Source organism: Seriola dumerili, unplaced genomic scaffold (genome assembly GCF_002260705.1).
Source record: "Seriola dumerili isolate Sdu_G_001 unplaced genomic scaffold, Sdu_1.0 BDQW01000002.1, whole genome shotgun sequence".
In the NCBI taxonomy this organism is placed as follows: Eukaryota; Metazoa; Chordata; class Actinopteri; order Carangiformes; family Carangidae; genus Seriola; species Seriola dumerili.
Window position 1 is genome coordinate 128615 of NW_019174257.1, and position 24961 is coordinate 153575.

Below are 24961 nucleotides of genomic sequence, written 5' to 3' on the forward strand. Positions count from 1 at the left end.
TTAACTAGGCTTGAAGTTGCTGGCCACCATTCTACCATCTTCTCAAGTACTCAAGAATCATTCCCAAATCAAGCCAGCAGGACTACTGCTGAGTTACCAGTCATTTAGAAAGAACAGGCATGCAGTATTTTGGGCAATGAACTCAACACTTTCAACTCCTTGGCTTCACATTCAGAGTGTGTGGCTCACTTTTCTGTGACTAGGACAGGATCCATGTTGCTCTTCCAAAACTGGATATTTAAAATCTGGCCATGATCTTTTGGGGCTTCTGTGGAGGCTGAGCAGTGTGATAACTGGATAAGTGAAGCACATCCTCCAATCCAACTTTTTTTTTTTTATATATATATAAAAAAGAAACCAACTGTCATCTGTCAGTCCACTGCAGCATCCCCAGCCTGCACACTGAAGGAGAGAAAGGAGAGAAAGGAGAGAAAGGAGAGAAAGGAGAGAAAGAAGCCAGGTGCCTTCAGTATTTCAGCCAGATCTCATTCAATTGATGCACAGGCACTGTGGAGCTATTGAACTACCTCAGTTACCTCATATAACAAAGGAGAGTCCGACTATGGGAAAAGTATTTCCCACACACTCCTCTATAAGGGCGTGTCAGTTGGCCAACCCCTCCCCAACGTATGGTAGCCCGCTTTCTGTGGGCTTACCACCTGCAAAGATGGATTAAGGGATTGAGGTGTTGTTTGCCTGACAGAGGCAGTAATATTTTTCTTATAATATAATAATTTATTGTAGCATTCAACTGCATTAATATGCTGTACAATTTCTGTGAAAAGCTGTTTATCTACTCTGACAGAATCCTTGTTGTTAATAGGTAGTGAGGCCTCCCTGTGGCAAAGGCTGCACCAACACTAACCTTGCCCCCCCAACCCCCAACCCCCCCCCACATCTTGCCATGCCTAGTTTCTTCTGCCTTGCAGTTCCAGATCTTACACTGCCCTGGCACCTCAGTCAAGGTCTCCCCTCCTCTCAGGAGTCTCTTTTCCTCTCCTGAGATAAAACAAACAAGAAAACAGTCGTTTGACGCATCTGTAATCACCTTAGCTATATCCGCTGGAACTGAGGGCTTTTAATTTGCCGTGCTTTTAATTTGTTTTCACAGCAGTTTCGAGCAAATTGAATTTGTTAATTAAAGCAGCAAAATGAAATGCTGAGCATTATTGACGAGATGCTAATTGGGTTAGTGTGAAAATTGGAAGAGGGGATGAAGTGGTGTGGGTGGGGGCTAACAAGAGGGTTGAGGGGGGAGAGCAGGGCATTTTGGGGTATCAATAGTCAGGACAAATCACATTATAGAACAGCACAAGAAAGGCTACATGCCAAGTGGCCCCATGGCGGCTCCGTTATGATCTGTGTGCGTGTGTGCGTGCGTGCGTGCATGCCTGTGTGTGTACACAATACATCTCCCCAGGCCTTTTTTGGCAGTGATACACCAACACAGATAGACAGCTGTACTTCCTCCTGATTTCTTTCAAACACAAATAAACATAACCCTACGTATACACACATGCATGGAAACAGACAGACACAGACACAGAGCAGCATGTGTCTTATTACATTGACAGAGCCTTAGGAAATACAGTAATAAATGTTAAATAATGGATTTATGTGAAGTATAGTTGTGACGTTGTATAGCCTACCAGGAGTTTTCAAAGCTTTTAACGCCAATGTTACAAAGTTTCATCATGAGTTTTCAATTCATGTTATTAAACAACAGGGCCAGAACTTTTAAGGGCTCTGTTTTTCTCAATCTAGCCACAAGTGCAAGCTGACAGATGCACAAGGGTGAGGCAAATGTGAAACTTTGCTGACCAAAGATGCTATCACAATCCCGCGCTGTGTGGTACAGTCTCAAACAGGGGCTGGCGCAGCAATAATATGTAGTTAAGTGAAAAAATATCTTATTATCAGGTGTAGTTAGGGCAGGCTTCAATAACAGCAAATCAAATCAGCTGCTCTCCCCCTTAAAAGCAGCACACTCCCAGACATGATGTACATAATGGGCTGGAAGAAGAGTCCAGTCAGACTTATCCTGAGAGGAGGCTGATGGATTTGTCTGAGAGATGTCGAGTTTAGAAGTACAAATATACTAAAGCATGACAAGTACAATGTAAATAAACAGCAATCCAAACAGGCTGTCGGGGGCAGATGATGTTCCTCTTTGAGCAGAACTTACATGTCAGGAGAGACCAATATCCCTGCCACACTTTTACCACAACACTATATAGGAGACATGTCCTTACAACTAACTAATAACACAATTAAAGCGTTGCATTTAATTAGTCATATTTGGATAATGAGAGTAAAGTAATAGCGTGTGAAAGCTGTTAATATGATTGCATAAGGAGCCTTCATGACAGACAATGACATCCTCTTGCCTGGTTCATTTTTAAACAGAAGTATTTTCCTGTTAGTTTTTTGCGTATCTGCTGTGTGTAAATGTGGTTAGTCTGCCCTGCTTAGCAGCACAGTTTGTTATTCTTACTTTGTGGAGTGCTTGTTTGGCAGTGGTATCATTATACACACTGAAAAAGTATTCCATACCCCATCTGGTCTTTGCACTTAAGCATGCCTCAAGCATAGTGATACTACTACAAATAAACAAAAAATGCTTAATAAAAACTTCATAATGAAGGAATCACTATGTTATAATGAATATGGTATTATAGTCTTTTTACTTTTCTTTATACTGACTGGGGACTGTTGAGAATGTGAAGCCCTGAAGAAGTTCTGGGAAGTAGAGTGGATAAAGAAAATTTAGAGGCCCTCTCTTTTGGTTTTAGTGAGTCTGTTAAGTACTTTATTTACCCTGTTAAGAATTTCTTAACTTTGTTTGCAAAAGTGCCATTAAAGTAAAGTCATTAATATAATTAAATGCTTGGACAACATTTCCTTATGAGGTTTGTGTGTAAATGTCTACGAATACATTCCCACTTGCACTTACACATGTAGTAAAGAGAATTTGCACAACTGAGGGAAACTATGAACCTCCCCACCCCCCTGCCTAACAGTCTAGTATTAAACATCACTCCTTAACCAGCTCATTGACCCCTCAGAGCTCTGCTGAGCTGTTCAGTGCTGAGATCACTCGGTCTCCCTCCGGGCACGTTGGCCCAATGCACTACTAATGAGAAGAATTCACTCATTTGGCTTGAGATCCACACGGGTGAAGGACAGAGGTGACGGGCTGGGAAGAAGAAAGTAATGGAGGGAGAAAGGGACGGAAACTGAACGAGAGACGGAAAAAAAATGCCATTAAGAAAGAGATGGAGGCACAATGAGAAAGGAGTGTTGTTTGGAAACAAAGAATGAGAGGAAGGAAAAAGAAGGGAGAGAGGACTGGGAGAGGAGCAGTGAGCTGGGTGAGATGCTTAGCAGTGGCTGAATTAGGGAGGTGATTATAGCTCTAATTACAGGCTGAGCCGCTTCATTGATAAGGTCCCAGTCCACACCTGACAACGCTCACTGCCGTATTCTCTCTAATGTTGGAAATACTCAAATGCACACATATACGAAAAGGGTGGGAGTGGGGGAAATACATAATGGCATCCATAAAAGTTGTTGTAGTAACAGACATATAAACCTTGTTTAATCAACACACAGCTGCAGATTCCAGCTATGAAATACAAGTCACATATTTTACAAATAAAAAAAAAAAAGAAAATTATATATGCAACACTATAACCTCTTCCGTCCCAGAGATTTCCTGCTGAAATCATGCAGGTTCAGTAACTTGTTATTAGATTAACTGTGAGGTTCACACAAGACAGTATTTCCATTTGCAAAGGGACAGCATATGCATTGTGATTATGAGGTGTAAATTAAATCTGAATAGAGTCTAGACAGAAAATGCAAGCCACATAGATTTCATGCATTGTATCACTGACAGCACCAATTCTGTCTGACTCTCCACTTGTATGTTGGACTGGTCCTTAACACAGTAAAGTGTTTTTGTGGTGGTCTTTGTGTTGATATTTATCATTTGTTTTTTAAGCAATTGATTTCATCCAACGCAGCCAAGCCTTTCCTAAGGTTATGTCTCTGTCCTTGACCACTGTGGTCCAGGACAAACAGACTGAATACACTGTACACCATTTCTACAAGGCCTGTATTTCTATCAATTCTACCACATAATACCCCATTTGGAGAGGGCGAATTTGAATGCTATTCATGGTCCCTATTACCAAATGTCCTCATCTAAGAGAGTGCACTCAGCAATACGAATCAACCTGAAAGGGATTGAATTGTTGGGCGCCACTGTATTTTAGGCTGCCAGTAAATATATCTATCTTGTTCATAACAATTTGCGGCTCTGTGTTTTGTAATCATAAAAAGGATAAGTTTGGGGGAGATATGAGAGCCGTTCTTTTGAGAGTGCTGAGTACAGCAGGCACCATCTGTGTGGAGCACACAGCTGCCTCATCAGAATACCTAATATTCCAATGGAGGGGCTCTAAGTACCTGGCAAACCCAAGTAGATAGATAACAAAGAGCCTATTAAATAACGGACAAAGTGGACTGTGAAGGTAGGGGTGGGGGATGTGGGAGTGTGTGGTGGGAATTAGTCTTTTAGCTCCACATACACTCGTAGATGAGATAGCCCCGAGTTCTAATTAAAATTCTCATTCCCATCTAAGGTGGTAATTTTGATCTGAGGAAGAGTGGAAAGTTTGATGTCTTGCAAACAGCCTGCTCCTGTTCCTCTCTCTCTCTCTTTCTCTCTCTCTGTATTTCTCTTTCGTCAATCTTGATCAAAATCAATGTTATCTGCCCAACCTGGTAACTCTTCTATGCCCTTGCTTGCCCTCAATGTCATGTTGGAGCCACCTAATTTAAAAAAATAATCTCTGCTACAGAATAATATAGATGTGAAACCTGAAAGCATATGATATGCAAACACACACATACACACACATATATACTTCCCATAATGTCCTATGCCTTCCCAGTCAGATAAGGATTTTCCTTCAAGCTTACTTTTTCATCCACTATAAGATAGGAATATCTTGACTGCAGAGCCACTGCTCGTCAAAACAAGAACTGACTGACTGAACAATGAGCTGCAAAAATAGTGAACTTAACCAAACTATTTCACAAATCCTGTTACATAATGGACATGCAGTGTGCTTATTCTCATTCAACTGATTTATGCTGTTAAAGGCATTAACTTGATAAATAGGTGTGCAGGACATTTAAAAAATAATTTTAACATTTCAGTGTAGCTCTGATCAGCATACAGGAAGACACCGAAAAGCACACACACAAGTGCCAGGAAAACACTTTTCAGAAATGGATTGTCAGGATACTTTAGGCTGGGGAAAACATTGGGACAAAGCATTCAAAGAGGAACTAAATTATTCACTTTCTTTCTTTTTGGCCAATTAGTCGTGACGTGATGTTTCCAGACCTTGTTGCACTGTAGTGTAAAGCTACATCTCATCTGGGTGGGGTTAACAGACCACACCTGACTACACCTAGCTGCGATCATTGGTGTGTTTTCACATCTATTAAGCTTTTAAACACATAAATGCGTTCCGCCAACTGGACTTCCTGGGTCGTATTTCATTGTTGCCCTCACAAACACACCCCACTGTGCTGTTTAAAGCAGGGCTTTTTTCCAGTGTGAACCTTTCAGCCCACAGACGTCAGTGCAACAAAGATTTTCCTCCATACAAGATTTAGTGTGAAGTCACTCGTTAATGCTATTTTTACTGGACATGCATATTGCAAGAGGATGTGACATCTAAACTGTCAGGGTTCATGTACACGATGAGGGTGTGTTTTAATACCACATGTAAGTAACTGACATTAGATGCCCACACAATCTGAATATGACATGTGTGTTAATTGCAGATGTAAAAGGGGAATATTATTGACAGACTGTTAGACAGACAGAGGTACTGGAAGGAGTGAGGACATAATTACATACATGCCTCCAAATTGCAGCTTGTTTTGTCATGTTTACTGTGGTGCACTAAATTTTTTACTCACTCTCCAAGCTCTCTCTCTCTTGCTTTTCCCCTTTTCTCTGTCCTTTTTTCCAGCTCATTACTCCTAAACAATTATATTTTGGTAGAAAGCCTCTCAGTCGCAGCCTGCTGCTGGCTAAAATGAAAACAGTCAGTGCAGAGGCAAGAGGATGGATCACAGTGTCAACGCCAAAGTTATCATCACCTTGCTTGATTTATATTTCTTCTGTGCTTTTTTTCAGTGCACTCTGCAAACACACATACACACAAACACACACTGACTCACACGGAAAGTTTTCTCAGATGAGCAGGCTGCCTGGGGTAGTATTAGGGGGTTAACTGAATGGCCATCATTCTGATAAAGCGCCTTCATTGAGGCTGTAAAATTAAACAGCCAATTTCACCTGGTAATTGGATAGTGAAATATTCATGGTCAAACTCCCTGCCGTGAGACAGTAGCATAATGCATTGAACAGAGTGAAAACACAGGTCAGAACATCGAATTTAATTGTCACAATGGTGTAAAACCGCCAACTTTCTATGACACCATATTAAGTCTATATCCACTGCTAGATCAACTTTCACACTGCATTCCCTCTTTGCTGTTGCAGTGCGGAAAAAGCAGAGCAAACGTTCACCTGAAACAGTTACAGTTATTCAAAATATGGTTTGAACTGAGGATGGTGTTGGTATTCACAGCAGCATGTGTTTCACTTAGTCTCTCCCGGGCCGCAAAAGCAGTAGCTTTAATTGCCATAAATACACTCTAATTAACAAGCTGGAGTTCCTGTGATGTTTTTCACCCTGCCCAAACATTAATGCAAAAATAGCATTTACAGTACGGCGTAATATTTGCTAATTACCAGCGTATGAGAGAGGGAATAAGGGGGCTATACACAAGCAGATGGCAATACCTCAGGGGTTAAGCTTCCTATTTCTCACCATACTGTGTTTGCCAATATAAGCTACGGATACACCACCCTTGGGTAGTATGAACTCTGCATCGAGGAATGAGTGCCTGGGATCAAACACTCAAATGAGCCGTGATGATAGGCCCAGTGATACATGCTGCTGTCTTCAAGCCCCGGCCACAGAGGGCTTCCTGCATCAACCCGTTCCTCTATTGCTTTACTTTCCTCGCCCTTAACCTCAGGCTCGACCGTTTGAACTCAACTTCAGAAGACCTTTATATTTTTTTAATGAAAATTTTCAGTGAACCACATGCTGCTGCTTAATTTGTCTGGGAGAGTCTATTGTATAGGTATGAATGAGATTGTCCACACGAGAAACTGGTCTTTTGCTCAAATGCCTAAAACATTCTGTGTTTACACGACAACAAGGTCCTTCCTCGGGTGGCTGTTTCAATTATGACAGTTGTCTATGAAAAAATAAGGTCTCTTGATCTTGTAGTAAGTGTCGAAAACCTTTTATGGATGAGGCTAAGGTGGATGGTTGGGTCAACAAAGTGTGTGACTTTGATATGAGAGACCACTGTTTATTTCGCTTTCAACAGCAAACTTTTCACTTCAGTTTCTTTTCGCTATTATTGCAATCATTTCCAAACCTTAACCAAGTAGTTATTTTATCCCAAATCACAATCTTTCCCTTTAAACAGGTCTTTTTCAAGTCTAAACCCAAACAAACTGTAACTATAATGGTTGCAGATCAAGAAACTGATACCATCTTTGTTAATTTTTGTAATGTAAAATTAATTTAATGAATGTTTTGTAAAATATGATTATGGGTCATCAGACATGTTGGAATAGTCTCATGAGAAGCACAGCTGGCATTGGATCATTGCTTTAGTTCAGGCAGAGCGCTGAAGGTGCACTTGCATTAACTCATCAGCTGTTTCACTCATGACTCCTTGGCCACTTGGCTAACAGCTGATTGGTATCATTTAATCATATTCATGCTGGTTTTCAGTATGACTGCTATAATCTTATGCGCTTGGCATTTGCTGCCACAGCTCCTTTCATCATCCCAACCATCTCCTTATGTGCTTAAGTTTTTAGTATTGGCATTTAATGATTTAACTAAGATCTAAGTTCATGCATGTGTTTGTTAAGGGAGGATTTCCTTAGTGTATAATCAATTGTTTAAAAGCTCAGTTCCTCAGGGCGTCGAGTGGCGCAGTGGGTTGAGCAGGCGCCCCATATGTAGAGGCTACAGTCGCTGCAGCAGGCCCCGGTTTGAATCCCGCATCGGACGGCCCTTTACTGCATGTCATTCCCCCTCTCTCTGCCTCCCAATTTCCTGTCTCTCCCTACTATCCTGTCCAAAAAAAAAAAAAAAAGCTCAGTTCCTCGATGTGTCTCTGACTGAATTATTATGTTGCCTTCGGAAATATTCACTGTACAGTCAAAATAACAGTGCTAAAATAAGGGCTATTTTTTACAAGCACAGTTAGACGCATGTAGGTGGTTTACTCTAATAGAGAAAAAAACATTTTTTTGGGTATCGCAGACCTTGTTCAGCACTCAGAAACATGCATGCAGTAAACACTAAGCATTATGCGAAAAACACCAGCCAATAACAATTGAAGCTGTTTAACTTGTGCATCAACAGTCTAGTCAGCCAGCCAGCCAAGCAGTCAGTGTCAGGGATGAGACAAGGCCATAATCCAATTCTGGTTTTTACACGGCGTCATGCCTTTACCTTTGACAGCGTGATTGATGTGTATGTAAATGTGTTTTGAGGAGGGCTGTGAGCAGCTTGTTAAAGCAGACATTTAGGGCTGCCCTGTCAAAGACGAATGGAGGGAAGGAGAGAGAGGAGAAGAAGAAGAAGGAATCCAAAATAAAGACAACTATTGATCCATGAATGAAAGAAGATGGACACTGGAGGAGCCCTAGACAAGGCGTTATGTACCTCTCGAGCGTCTCTCTGAATTCATAGGGAGGCAGTTTGACAGCTCCACAATAGCATACTATGGGGAGTATCTATCGGACACACACCAAGCAGAAAAAGGTTACTGCCTTTTCAAGTGCCCTCTCCATTGTCCTCTTTCACCCCTGGTCCTTCTTTTCCCTTCACCATTCCTTAAGTCAATAGAGAGAAAGCACTGAACATTGAGGTCAAGACACTAAATAGATGGCAGATTTCTCTCAAGACACTGTCAGTGTGTGTGTTGTGTGTAGAAGTGTAGGTCTTGATGTACATGTGTGTGTTGCTGTGAGGATGGCTGTGCTTGCATGCGTGCTTTCTCTTTTCATGCTCTCACACGTCCCTGTGAGACTGTCATGTGGGCACTAAAGTTTAACAACTTCAGGCGAACAATAGGTGACAGGAACCTCAAATCTCCCCGCCCGTTTCCACAGCAACAAAGAAAGGAGGAAAAGGTGGGGAAGAGGTAAGTAGTCTTGTCTCTATCACTCATGCACACATCCACTGCTATTTGAAGCCATCAGTCATTGGAGTCAAGTCTTTCCCTTGGAAATTAGCATGCAGGTACCAGCCTGTGTAACTGGCGGCAGTAATCTGTCTGGATATTGTCGATCTATTATCCTAAACAGTGGGGTTAACGCATTCATTTTCTCTCCTTCATGATGGACAACTGAGCTGAAGTAAACTTCAATTGATCAGACAGAAATAATAGATTATTTTGAGCTATCTGACAAATGTGTGATACCTGCCACTGCTAACTTCTGAAGCAGAATGATATGGGGAACTTAGACACTGATTTAATTAGCTCACACTAGATGAAAGTGATTTGATGTGATGACACTGAAATTGGGCCGTAACAGCAGAAGGTTGTAACAGGATACAGCTACAGAAGAAAGGGATATGACAACCAAAGTGAGGTTTTTATAATGGTTAGAATATGTGAATGAAAAATCTATGTGTCCAGAATACACTGGGAACTTCACTTGCGGATATTGACTCTTTCGCACCTAACGAACAGTGCCTTAATGGTATCAATGAGATTCAATTCATTCATTTTTCACATGATAAGCATATCAGTTTAATTATGACTAATATCTGTATTTATGTTTGGGAACGAGTGGAGTTTCTCAGTTATTCTTTTTCTATCATAGCTGCATATTTGAATGTCTGCCTGCCACTCCACTGACATAACAAGCTGAAAGTATATGTAAGTGTTGCTTACTCATTAAAGCACACACAAGATTTTTTCATTAGAGAGATGGGTCCTTTCAAATTCTGTCTTCCCAAAAAGAATTGAAGATGCAAACTTGAAAAGAGAAGGCACACGTATATGACATATCTCAAAAGTATGAGGCAAACAAAAGGAAAATGAAGACATTTTTCTTTGAGACTGCTGTTGATTTTCTTTCTCCCTCGCTATCAATGGGAACTTCTGCATGGAAATGCAGAAATGGATTGATGGGAGACAGAATACTCATTTCCCGCAAAATGTTTCCATAGCCATCAGATGGCATAAAACATTGAAGCAGAAAAAGATGGAGAGAAAGCGAGCAGGAGAGAAAAAAGTGCAACAGAAAAAGAGACCCCACATACCTCCTCCATGCCCCTTTGTGCCCCATGGACCCTGCACCCTGCTCTGCTGTGACTCTGATGAAAAGCAGGCCGCAATCCCTTTCAATTTGGCCAGTGTGCCCCAGTCCTGTTAAAGGCAATCGACTGGCTGAACAGAGGCACTATATCACAATATGCAGGTGCAGACGAGCCCGGCAGAGGAGAGAGGAGAGACATGGCGCCTTAGGAGAGAGAAAGGGACTCTGGCATCCATCTCTCTCACACTTAGGCTGACGCTCAACCATGGGGGAGAAATGCACACTCACCCGCACACACACACACACACACACACACACACACACACACACACACACACACACACACACACACACACACACACACACACACTCGCAGGCTGGGGCTGGGCAGCAGTGGGAGAGCAAGAAAATGAGAGGTGAGAGAGAATAGAAAAGTGGTGGAAAAATGGGACCCGTCACTTCCTTAATTTTTTTCTTCTCACTTTGGGTAAAAAAAAAAAAGGGACAGAATAAAAGAGAAAATGTATTTTGCGCAGATGTGGAGTGGGACGGTGAAGAAAAGGGGAAAAAAAAGACCTGCCTGGAATTAGAGGAAGGTGTTTGTTTGCGGTGGGAAAATGCCTGTGTAGGTGTGGGGAGGTCAGTGGCTTGGCTAGCGCTGTTTGTTATCGGGGGTCTCCAGGCCCCCCAGGCGTGCCGAGCTGCTGGCCTGAGTCAGTGGGGCTGTGCCTGGGGGAGGGTGAAGAGTCAGAGCCTTTGCCCAAGGATGGGTGAGAGGCTAGTCGACTGGAGAAAGCAGCAAAGGCCTGAAGAAGGCTGAAAATACCACATGAAAGATCTGATTTGTCCTACAAAAATTCAGTTTATCGACATCCCCTGCCATTTCCTGCCTTGACTGTAATTAAACATCTTGAGCCCAAGTGCTCCAAGTAAGGCCAATATACAGTATACTAGACCACTTAAAAAACTGCACTCTTTTGGTATCAGAGAGGACATCAGTGAGTGTTGTAGATTGAGATTGAGGATCATACCCTTTCATCCACTTGAGGGTTTGTGCTGTGGGAACACTGAGGAAATGGAAGCTGAGAGCTCATAGTACAGGCTCGGGTCAAGGATTCGATGTCATATGACATCTGATTTGCCTCATAAAGAATTCCTATCACATGCAACTGTTGAGTGGTGAAGTCTATAACTGTAGGCCAGGATAAAACTGGAGCAAGTCTGCAATCATAGCGTTTAACCATGACCTGTCAGTCATCCTTGGCTTTTGGCCCCAGCTTATCACAAAACATATTGGGTTGGATCAATCCTCTGTATCTCGGATTCAAACTTAATCTATCCCTGCAGAAATACCAACCAATATACATGCAACATACAAATTAGCTTGCAGCCACACATTACTGCGTTGTATATCACAGTGTAAATGAAGAAACAGAGCAAGAGCAAGTTGAAGGTTGATTTTTTTTTAACTAAATTTATACTTTAAGCTAAATGGAAAATGTACTTTGAAAAATGTATATATGATTTTATATGTTTTACAAGCCATAATAGCAGACCACATATATCACATGTACCAACCACATCACAAACAGTACAGACTAATAAAAACACATTTTACATGTCTTGTGTTTGCTAAATCCAGATAGAAACTGGATTGTCAACACTTAAAAACTGTGAAAAGATGAAAATAAAGTTTGCCACAGCATCTCTGCCACCTGCTGCTGTTTGATAATCAGCTGACAGAGATTCAGCGTCATACCTTTCGCCTCATCTGCCACCTGCACTCCATTTAAACTGGTTTCCCCACCCTTGCAACTGTCAAGCGGCACACCGGCACGGCCACATGCAAAGCAGCCTCTCCCTCTTTATCCTGTGGGGTGAACATCAATTAAGGTGATGTGAAATTACATTTAGAAGTGGAAGATAGGTTCACCTCGCATGTTAGTTTCCATTGTGGATAGGTATCACTACTCTTGCCTGTACTGGATGATCTCTACTACTTTCTGTATTGCCTGACTAACTTTACAACACTGTGAAGTTGAACAACACTGTTCACTCAATCAAGACACCTGACCACTTCGGCAAACTAATGCAACCAACAACTCTTCTAATGAACATGTGGACATGTCAGACTTCAAAACTGTGAACCAATCCTTCAAAGCCAGCTGCAGCGCACCCAGGACAATAGATGCCTGCATGTACATATGTATGTGCTCGCACACATATAAACATACACACACCTGAAGTGAACAGGCCAAACTTTATTCCTTGCAAGTAACTTTTGACAAGTTCTCCTCCACATCCTGGAGTTGTATTCAGACGTGCTAGAAGGGAGTGCTGGAGAGCAGTCATGTAGAAAGAGAATGCTGTTACTGGAGTTATTAACAGGCTCCTGTGTTTCCCTCCTCTCAGCTGAGCTATTCAGAGCATAGCGTCCTCATCTGCCACAAACACATGCCGACAGACAGACGCAGCAGACGGACACACAGCGCAGCCCCTCTACGCACTGCACAGTAATATGTTTTTTGCCCATTTACAACAAATTAAGTTTCCCTCAAAGTGAATTTCAAGCTTGGCTGCCTTTGGAGGGCGAGCAACTCTCTTTTCATTAATTTTCATTCTTTTCCCCTGAACAAATGATCTACTGTACAGCCCGCTCTGCGTTGCGCTCCTCTCCCTGTCTTTTTTCTTTCTCTTGTTTTCTCCCCTCTTTGTCTTCTTTTTCCTGCTTGCTGGTAAATTTGGGCCAGGCAATGGAAAGCAATTACACTGTCAGAAAGGTGTATTCTGATTTATTAAAAGCCCTGAATGCTATCTGTTTTGCTCCCTCTTTTGTTCCCCCTAGGGAACTGAGTCCTGACACCCAAATGAGACAGAGTGAGTGCTCCCTGCTCAGTTCTCCATCCTGAGAGTCATCTACGAAGCCGGCAGAGTAAATATCCATTGGCACAGGAGGACAGATAGACGGCTATAACGCAGCTGTGAGGATGGGAATAGATTTGCTTCTGAAGCCCAAGAGGTGGGAGACACGAAAAGACAAAGAGAGGTAGAGAGGTAGAGAGAGAGAGAGAGAGAGAGAGAGGGAAAGAGACGTGTGTCTGTTGAGTGCTAGATAGGCTCAGTTTGAGATGACATTCTTCTTCCTCTTTAATTTCATAAACCGGGTCATCAACTATCCACCAACCACAGAACTGTGGTTCACAGCACTGAAGGCCCACAGACATCAACCATTTCAGAGAACCCTTCATTAGCTTATTTCCTGTTCATTGAAAGACAGGAGAGATGAGCACATGAGAGAGACAGAGAGAGAGAAAAGAGACAGAGAGACACAGAGCGCTAAGCCATAAAGGTGTGAATAAGATCCAATTTCCAAAATAAATATTATCTCTGTCTGAGTAACCCAAACTCTTTTGTGCCAACATCATAATAAGGATCAACAAGGGGTCACCGCTGCGTGAACATCTCACCATCACATTCAGAGAGCTTCACCTGTGATACTTCAATCTATTTATCTCCCATATTTTTTTCCACACAGTCGACCCACACTGCATAAAACTATGAAGTTAAACACACCACTGGCACAGACACCTGATCCACATTCCCTCCCTTTCACAGTAGGCTATGCATTAACAACCACGCCTAATGCATCCCCCACCCCCAATCCTCCCCAGCTCTCCCTCATTACTGTGTTCTTGATAGCCAGAGAGATGGCAGAGATGCAGGGGTGGGGGATGTGTAATAAAGCATCTAGTATCCTGGGGGAACCATTGGTTGGAGATAAGAGGCCATACAGCACTATAACGTAAGGACATAGATCATAAACCTGCTTATCTTCTGCTCCCTCTGGACCGGCCTTCTTAGTCAACTGTCTGGGACAAAGGACAGTCACGGCTCAACCTTTTTCTCAGGTTCCTACGTTTGTTGCAAAGCGTCTGCGTTGAATAAGGGTCACTCACTAATGAAGCGAAATAGAAAGCAGCATGAAAACAAGAATTGTTGCCAAGAAACCTGCAATGATATAATGATGACCTTTCCATCTTTGAGAAATTTCCACACAGTTCTGACACTGACGTGCTGTAGGCAGTGATTAACATATTATTAGACAATAAAAAGCCTAGCTGTTTCATCCAGATACCTGTTAGCTGCTGCCAAGGGAAATACAAAATTTCCTGAGGACAACAGAGAAGAATTTATAACAAATGCAAAAACAGGGTGTCAAAATGGCAAAGAGGTAACGCAAGGACCCATAAAGTTAACAACAAGCAGAAGACAAACACAAAGGGAAACTTCATCAGAACTTAGTTGAAGACGTAAAAAATATGGAGTGAAAATTAAATTTCTGCTTTGCTGCTGATATAGCTGTATGCCGTGTCGTTTTCTTTTGCATTTTCCTTTTTTAAAAATATGCTTTTTTCTCGTTTGATGTTTAGGCCACAGCTAATGCATTCATGAACAGTCTGCCACTAAATAAAAAAATAAAAAAAACTTTGTTATCTTGAGCTGTTTACCTCTCAGCTTGAGGAAAAACAGTTTACTTATTTGAGTGGTGCCAGGTTGCTTGACTAGTGAAGGGCCTGTGTCTGTCTTGAATATATGCTAACAAAGCTACAAAACTGTTAGGGGGAATATATTGCTAATATTTCTAATCGTCTGCCTGACTCCATCTGTCTCATTTGTATGTGGTATTGAAGTGAAAAATACTGACACTGTTATGAATATGTTAGTTTGTTGCTTCCTTACTGTATGACTTAACCTGTCAGTGTCTTACCAGTATTCACACCACTTCCCTTTCCTTTCTTTACTGAAACACAAAATAGATGTTCCCATCTATCATGTGGTTTCACTTCTCAGTATCACCTCATCCAAACGATAAAGTGCTGATTGGCTATTCAGGTGTTGGCCTTTGAAGGAGGCAGTCAGTAGTTGGAGGACTCTCTTCATTACAAACCAATCACAGAGCCATTCACAGAACAGTCAACAACTCAGCTCTCAGAGTCTGCTTTCAGACAAAGTTGGCATTAATTAGTTACTGTAATTATAACTGGCACTTTGTCACAATGGATGCTGTTATATTACATGATGACAATGTATGATGTGCAAAACAATTGCTACAAAGATATGAATGGTGTCAATCACTCAGCTTCACACATAAGACAGAATTGTGTTGTCCCTAATATGTTAGACAGCTCAATAATTATTAATTATATATCTGAGTCCTAAACAGTAATTGTGTTTTCTGTCATGAAAAGACCTGCAAAACTGTAGAAGACTATCTTTAAAATTTCTATTTTATTACATTAGAAAAAGTACTACTTTTAAGCCTTAATCAATTCTTTCTCAGGTACAAAGGTATCAGAGCACTTTTTCTTTTTAATTTTATACCTCTGTACGTGACAAAGGGTTAGTTTGGGTTCAAAACATACTTTTTTCTAATGCAATAAAACACATTTTAATTGGAGCGTTTTACAGTGCTGCTTAGGAGGCACAAATCATAAGATCTCTCATTAACACAAGAGAGGTCCATGTTGCCTAATCTCATCCGGTTATGTCCTGTGGAAATGTGCCAGTCCTGTGGCGTGTTTCCTGTGTTTTCTGTGTCTCCATCAGTTTTCCTAGCCTAGCTCCTCCAGTGTGGCTGCTGACCTTCTCCTCTCTCCACGGCTGGAGTGGCTATTGATTGGATCTTGGCACACAGTGTACAAACACAGAGATAAGGAGAGAGAGAGAGGCAGCCAGGCAGATATAGCTGCAGTGCCCACTCCACTCCCCTCCTCTTGCTCCAGTCACACAAAAAACCCTGTTCTTCGAGACTCCACTCCCACTGAGCAGACACCCCAGACATGGCACCTGAACACTGATAGCAGACAGGATTAGGTCTGAAATTCAATCACAACAGTCTAAGTAATGTTAAGTCACTGCAGCTGACAGTGACCACTGCTCATCTTCAACACAGTACAAGTGATCTATCATAATCTTGCCTTGATTTGTCAGATTTCAAAAGAAAAAAAAAAAGAACAGTGGATGTGACATCTCTGCACTGTGATTCTGAGATCAATAGTTTTCCTTGATGTGGGTATGTGAACAGTATCACGGTATAATAGCAAGCGACGCCTCTTAAGTTGCATGCAGGCTAGGTATCAGAGAACCTTAAGGCTGGTCAGTGGCCTGTCCACTCTCCTACCCTGAGGTCTCTCATTCACACTTTCTTCCCATCTGGTCTACAGGCAAAGGCTGTGCTGTGTCAGAGGTGACAAATAGTGTCATAGCCCTGCTTTCCCCTTAGGGGCCAGCAGAAGAAAAAACTCAAACTGCTGTCTCCGCAACTCTCATGCAGACACTGCCTACTGGTGGGGAAAAAAGAAAAAAAAGAAAAGAAAAACGCTTTGTCAACAGGCGAGGTGGGCAAATAAGTTGCTTTCAATTCCAGATAGCCGGGGGACACTTGAGGACCGTGCAAAAATGAGGAATTAGTTTGAAAGAAGGGAGCAGTTGGCATCTTTTCAAAGAGGCTTGTTAGTATTGTAGCAGGTCAAACGTGTGTTGTCTCGTTCTCTGTGTCTCTGTGGACATTGGCGCCTCAGGGGGAGAAAGAGAGAGGTTTACTCAGATACTGTCAGGATGGTCTACAAAAGGAAATATTCAGACAGACAGGGACCAGAGGAACAGACGCAGGGCCATGAACCCAGCAGAGCAGGAACAGGAAGAATTCAAAACCCTCTCCTCTGGGGAATAAGAGAAACTCTTCTGGTAGTAGCCCTTGTACGTGACGTATGTGTGTGTGTGTGTACAGTACAAGTGTATGTGTGTGTGTGTGTGTTTTATGGATCTGCGAATTTTAGGCATGATTGGAAATCACCACCAGCAAATATAAACATACATGTTCCAAACATACTATATTCCAACACCAGGCAGGTTGTTTCAGAGTTGAGGTGCCCCAGGAGTAAAGGCTTGGTCCTCTGTAGTCTTACAGTATACCTTGACACAGGAACAGCCAGCAGGTTGTTGCCTGAGGACCTCAGACTGACAGATAAGGGTATAGTGATTCAGTGATATAGTTACCGGCCAGGAAACAAAGTGCTTTTGAGGTAATGAGCAAGTCTTAGAAATCTGTAATAAACTAGGATCCAATGTAAAGTGTTAAAAGTGGACTAATATGATCCTTTTGCTTGTTGTTTTGTTAATAGTTTATCTGCTGCATTCTGTTCAGTTGAGAGATCGTGAATTGTTTTCTCACTTTAGCCAGTTAGGAGACCAATACTGTAATCTAAACATGAGGAAATTAAATCATGAACAATGGATTCAATGTTTTTGAAGCTAAGAAATTAACCCAGGTTGTCAGTATTCCTTGATATTGAGATGATGACAAGATTGGACGACCTTGCTAATTTGCAATTCAAAATTAAGGTTAGACTTAAAAAATACACCCAGATTTTTGACAAAAGGTTTTCTAATATTGGAAAGAAGGTCCAAGAAGACTGCAAATGTGTATGCAGGTTGTCAGGGCCAATGATAAGAATGATACCTTATGTCTGAATTTAGTGAAGTTAGCAGATATCTAATTTTAAAGTCTGTCTGACATATTTTTATGTTGGACAAACTAGCATGGCTTTCAGGCTTTTCTGGGAAGCGTAGCTGTGAATCATCAGGAAATTCCATCTAATCTAACAGTGACTAATCATTGTTCTTGTTTCTCTTTCTCTTAGATATCATCATGCCAGATGACAAGAAGTAAAAAACTGAACGTTATAGGGAGAATCAGGGAGTTACCATTCACTGTAAAATGTCATATAGACAGGAATTTAGTTTCCTGAGCAGGTGGATTGCACTATGATTGTAAAGTCTCAGCTGGCAGGGGAAAGGTGAAGTGAAAGTGAAGAATATGTGAACTGAGAGGCTGATCTGAAAATTGTATTGAAATCCTCCTGGATTGCCCTTTTCATTCACCGCAGAACTGTTACATCTCTCTCCCTGTCTCTGTCCCTCTGTCTGCCTCTCTCAATTAAACAGACTTCCCCCAATGCAACTCAACTGAAGTGAATTCAGTCTGTTTCAATGTAATTTACACATTGAATTCAATTCACTCTGCTTTAGTGCATCTGAGTATGACAATAAAAAACACCTGCCTTATAAATCAGTAAACACTACCTTGATGAGGAGAGCTAGTTAAAAAGGTAAAAATGAAAAAGAGCCACCGTTTTACACAGTATCTACTCAACTCAACTCTATTTATACAGCACCTTTCAAAGCACAGACAAATAGCTAATAACAAAAATGGTCAACAATAAATGTAATTTTGCAAGCCTTAAAAACTGCAACGGTAAAAGTAGAAAATAGAGGAAATAAATAAAATTCAGTGAAATGAATGAACTAAAATAAAAAAACAAAAACCAACGATTAAGACTTAACACTAGGGCAACAAATGATGAGGCACCTGAAATGAAAGCAAGATATGTCTTGAAGTGTCTTTTAAAAAATGTCCACAGAGGTGGAGTCCCTCAGATTCTCAGGCCAACTGTTCCAGAGACTGGGGTCACAGTGGCTAAAGGCTGACTCACCATGTGTTTTTGTTGAAATTGTTGGGCTGACTAGGCGGCCAGCTGCAGAGGATCTGAGGAATCTGCAAGGTAAATCTCTGAAAAGCATATCTGAGAGATATGCTGGTGCCAGGCCTTTAATTCTAAAACTGATAGGTAATCACTGCAATGACTTTAAAATAGGTGCCACATGTGCTCTCTGCCTGGTCTTGATCAGTACTCGGGCTGCTGCATTCTGAACAAGTTGAATAGCCAACAGCTTTTTTAGGTAGACCAAACAAGAGAGCATTGTAATAGTCAAGCCTACAGGTTATAAAAGCATGAATTAGTTTTTCTGTCAGCCTGAGAGAGAAATGGTCTAATCTTAACAATATTTCTAACATGATAAAATGACACTTTGGTGACATTTCTAATGTGAGCTTCAAAACTAAGGTCAGAATCCAAGATAATCCAAAGATTTAGTCCTGGTCCTTGGTATGAAGAGATACTGATTGAAGGTACACACACAGTTGATCTCTTTCTTGTCTTGATTCAGCTGTAGGAAGTTGTGTGGCATCCATACATTTAAGTCATATAAACAATGCACTAACCTGTCAATGGGGCTAAAATCATCTGCTGATACAGAAATGTATAGCTGGGTGTCATCTCCATAACTACGAAACTCAATCTTATGCTTCCTGATGACATTGTCGAGTGGTAGCATATCGTGGCTAAAAAGGACGAGACCTATAGTAAAAACCTTGCGGGACCCCATAGATTATGTCTGTTTTCTCTGAGGACAAGTCATCCAGGGAAACAAAGAACACTCAGCCAGTCAGACATGATATAAACCAGCTTAGAACCATTCCTCAGGGACCAACCCAGTTTTCAAGTCTGTGTAGTAGGATTTCATGGTCGACAGTATCAACGGCTGCACTCAGATCTAGGAGAAAACAAATTAGTCAGCAAGACAGAGGATCGCTAGTGCAAATGGCAATGGCTCTTATTTCCATCCTTATGAGATAACTGTACCCATTATAACGTTGAAGCTATTGTGGTGTCCCTGCAAAGACTCTGCCTCAGAAACAGCAGCAATCTGTCTTTAAACTTTGATGCAGACAGAAAGCTCTCCTCATCCCTTCTCATCCCTTCCCCTCTGACCTGTGTGTGTGAGTGTGTGTGGAGTTGCATATGTGCATGAGATAGACAGGGGGGAGAGGGTAACAGCAAGAGAGGGAGCAGACAGAGAAAGAGATATGAGAGGGTGGGGTTGGGCTGTCTGCCACCCAGGCCCAGAGAACATAAAGAGAAAAATATGACCATAAAACCGCTCTATGACTATGAATACTAATACTGACTCTGTGAGCCAAACCAACTGAGTCTGTCCTCTTTCTGTTCCCCTCTGTCTCACTGAGAGAAATGATATGGATTAAAAATAAAGTAGCAAAAAATATATATATAAAAATAGCATTTTGTATAGCTTTACACTATGTAAATACACAACACAACAGTAGTACAGATAGAGAGGGAAGATTAGTTAGCAGCAATGACTGGACAGACAAAACCATAACTTACTGCTCTTTGAATCATAGGTCCAATTCTATTTTTATTTTACTATGCTGTGATGTTCTCCATGTCAATCTTTATTAATTTAGGTGTCTAGTGTCAACAGGTTGTGCAGTTGCAAGAATTAACAGCAGAGGTGGGAAACAGGCTGGCAGTACTGACAGTAAATCAACATAATGCCGTGGCTACAACTTTGAAGATCCATACAACAAACTCAGACCAAAGACCATATTCTAAATAAATACGACAATTTATTCTGCCATGTTGTTATGTGGAAATCTACTGTACTTGCTCCGTGAATGCTTCATATGATCAGATAACATGATGGAAGGCCAATTATTGATTTTCCTCTATTTAAATACAACATAGTGTGACAAATCTTCACAGAACGTTTTGGTTGGCTGCACTGTAAACAGATATACCAGTTGCTCTCTTTCTGTTGTATTTCTGACAGAGTAGCTTTTGCTAGAAATGTTTGCAGCCTAAGTGATCGATACTTTCATCATTTCCAACCGAATTTTGGTTACGCTTAGTAAAACACACTTGCTGTTACAACCAGTAACCACAGATGTTACCAGCTCAACCAAAACTCAAACCTAGAGGATTATAACTTAAAAAATATAACAGGAATAAAAAATATATATATAACAACATAACTTTTCAATGTTGAATTAGCAGTGAAGAACCTGGTCTTGATCTAGAAACTGAAGTACTCAATGCAATATAATTAGAAACTGAAGTACTCAATGTAATATTATTACTGTACTGTTTTCACAGTACACTCTTTTTTATTTTGATATTTTCCTTAATTTTCTTTCAACTGTATCATCAGCTGTTTCCATGCTATGGTTTCTAAATTTTAGAGTCCTTTCTGTATTTTATGGTCAGGTGCTCCCTACAAATACCTGTACTTTCATGGTGCCCCCCTTGCAGCAAGCTTTCCCTGACAAATGTTGGAGGACAGAAGAAAAAGTGGTAATCTCTCAAGCATTTCTAATGAGTTTTTCTCCTACAATTATTTGATAAGAGCAGACAAGACTGGAGGCAGCGTGTATGATACACTAGCTCCTACTGCCGAGGTGAGAGCTCTGCTGATTACACACACAGCCATTTACACACACAAACACACACAAAAATGCATGCACACACACACACACACCCAGAGGCTTATATAGTCCGTCATCTCAGAGTGCAACAATCCTAATAATAACATGAGAGGCTGAAGTTATGACCGGCAGGCACACCTAAGTTACCAATCTGGGTCTCCTTATTCTGGACGACACATAAACACACACGCACGCACACTCACACTCACACTCACACACACACTCACACTCACACACACACACACACACACACACACACACACGCACACACACACACACACACACACACACACACACGCACACACACACACACACACACACACACACACACGCACACACACACACACACACACACACACACACACGCACACACACACACACACACACACACACACACACTACACCTTACAACCCTTTCACCCCTGATCTTCACCACTGCTCAACTTCTCTGCTCCATCCATAACCACTACCACACTTCCTACTCCATCTCCACCTGCTCACTTTCCACTTCCCAACTCACCACACTGAGTCCCAGTTGCTCCCTCTTCAGGTAGGGCAGGTTCCTGCGCTCCAGGCTGGCCAGATAGTGCTGCAGTCTGGAGTAGGTGTAGGGGTAGCAGTAAGCAAACTGGTATACATCATCCTCTCGGTCGAAACAGAAGGCGAAGGACATTACATAGTTGCGGCGGTGGTCAGGACAACGGTAGTAGTACACGTTTTTGGCTGGAAGCCTCTGCCTGCAACAGCAAAAGACACACATTACAGAGACATTAGAGAGGTCATTTACAGGACAGGTCCTTTAATTTAAGGGCATGAGGATTAGAAGGGTTAAGACTGCATCATTTAAAGATTTGAGGAACACTGAGTGCAAAGCAGCTTTGCAAAAGGAGGAGAAAGGTGCAGAAAGAGAAACATAAGTTACACAGAGGACTGAGAAATCATAATAATGAAGTTGCATCAACTTGTCAGTTTGCCTTTGAGATGACAAGTTCAGCAGGCAAAAGAGAACAAGGAATGAAGGAAAGAAGGGGATGTCACTTGGTAATCATGTGCTAGGATTCTTATATAATACATAATGGATGGGTGAATGTTAAAACAAACAGATGGAAAAATCACATTTTTTTTTCATTTATTTGTTTTAACATTCATCCGCCCGTTATATGCAAACTCATCAATATTCTGATTAACTATCAAAACATTATGCCGGTAAAAGGTAGAAGTGATTTAATACAAACAGAACCATTTCTGATCATTAATCACCACTTTGTGATTCATCATTTTTCATAAAAACACAGTTGCCATTTATCATTTAAGGCAAACCAAAGGAACACAAATATATCAAAACATAACTGATAGATTTAGAATGAAATGAATATGAAAAGCAAAACAATGAAATTAAATTACATAGGGGGGAAAAATTACCGACTAACTTGATAAATTGAAAGGCAACTTTACTTAATTACTTGATGTTTCAAATATCAGTCCCATCCAGAACTGCATCTGTATCCTCAAGGTGATTTAGTATTTGGTTGGACTATTCTGGTTCTGAAAGGACTGTCATTGACTGCCATTGAAAGTAATCAACAAAAAGAACATGTGGTAAATGATAAAATGGCTGAAAATAACGCTGAAAGATCCTTCAAATCAAATGATAATTAACCTAAATGTCAATTTTGATGAATGAAAGGAGAACACCAGCCATGTCTCTACGTCACAGTTGACCAAAATGGCTCATGTCATTCATTTGCTCTCTTTTCTCTTTCTTTTTCCCTTCTGATGTTCATTTTTATATCTGTACTAAACGTGGCCCACTGGTGTTTTCAGCTTTACATTTTAAATGGCACCACTTTCCATGTGAACTCAAGAGATTTTAATTATGAGGACTACAGCACTATTGTAATATATGTGATCTTTTGGATAATTTGTTTTGAATTGCAGTCTGAGTGAAAAGCAGAAAATGTGATTGCATGTTTGCAAAAATAGTTTATGGGCTTAGAACATGACTTTCATGTTTTATTCATTATATCTCAAGTTGTGGTGTAATCGTGTGAGCAATTTAGAGAAATTAAATGGAGTGAGGAAAGGGTAAGCATCTAATCTGTGTGTGTATCAGTATGTCATGTGTCTTGTTGTGCTGAAGGGTGTATGCTGTTTGTAATATGATGTATATTTGTGTCTTCCACATCTACTTTTTTGTGTGTGCTGAATTGTGTGTGTCGCTGGGCCCAGGGCTATATAAAGCTGACTGATTCTTGCACCTCATGGGCGATCGATGGGGTTCAGGACAGGACTGTTGCAGTCCACAGAACTTCTTTTCACACATTTCATCTGTCTGTCTTCCTCTTCCTCTCTTTCCTCGTTTAGCCCTCATCCACTGAGACATGGTGAGAAGGATGTTGTATGCATGCAAGTGACTGTATTTTCCTCCTCTCCCTCTTCCACTTTCTCCACCTTTGCTTTTTCCTGTCTTTCTCTAAATCTCTCTTGTCTTGTCCTGTCACTCACTGACTCCACCTTGACAATTTATGTGAAGAAGACCAAGCATGGGGAACAACAGCGCTGCCACAGTAGCTCTGGAAGACGCTCTGAAAGAGGTGGATAATAGGAGGAAGAAGATGAGGACGATGAGTGATTGGTGGGTTTGGGGTGCTGGGAGCAGGGAGAAAGGTGGAATAAGGAGATAAGGAGAAGATGAGAGAGCAGGGCGATGGCAGATCTGGGCCTGATACGGAGATATACGGGAAGCGGTGGCGGCTAGCAGCGTAGCGGCTGTGTGATGGTGGGGCTGGCTAGTGAGCTAGCGTCTCTGGCAACAGATCAGATGAAGATGCTATCAGGGCTGTGATAGGAACAGGACCTGATAATCAACAAACAGGACAGACTGCTCTGCGCTAACTCTGACAGAGTGAACTTCTTTCTCTGACTCACCTCTAAAGAGGGAGGACGGGAGAGAGACACATGAGAGTTTTATGTGTTGGCTCAGATACCTAATACATCAGGTTTGGCTACTGTCTTGCATAGAAATGCATAGTGAACACACATGCATGCATTTCCAAACACTTGAAGATGTCCCTACAGGTACCTAGTAAAACAAAAAGCTAAATCACCCGGCCTTACTCAGACAGAGGGGGAGAAGGGAGAGAAAGGCAGGGCTGATTATTCCTTCAGAGTAGGAGAAAGGAGAATGTATCTGCATGTGGCTATCTCAGCAGAATACTAATGCAGCCAGTGGCTAGCTATACCACACCCTGCCTGCCCACAGGAGCCAGCTTACCAGCCCGCTCTTACAGCCTGTCAAGGTGGACAAAGAATTAGAAACAAAC

General features: G+C 41.5%; 1 protein-coding gene across 1 annotated transcript in view; it reads right to left on the bottom strand.

The window, feature by feature from the left end:
- agbl4 (ATP/GTP binding protein like 4) overlaps nucleotides 1-24961 on the bottom strand; it is a 269553-nt gene that overhangs the window by 107248 nt on the left and 137344 nt on the right. Inside the window, exon 5 of the mRNA XM_022737892.1 lies at nucleotides 22159-22375. Within this exon, the coding sequence (XP_022593613.1) occupies nucleotides 22159-22375 (217 nt within the window). The remainder of the gene's footprint in view (nucleotides 1-22158; nucleotides 22376-24961) is intronic.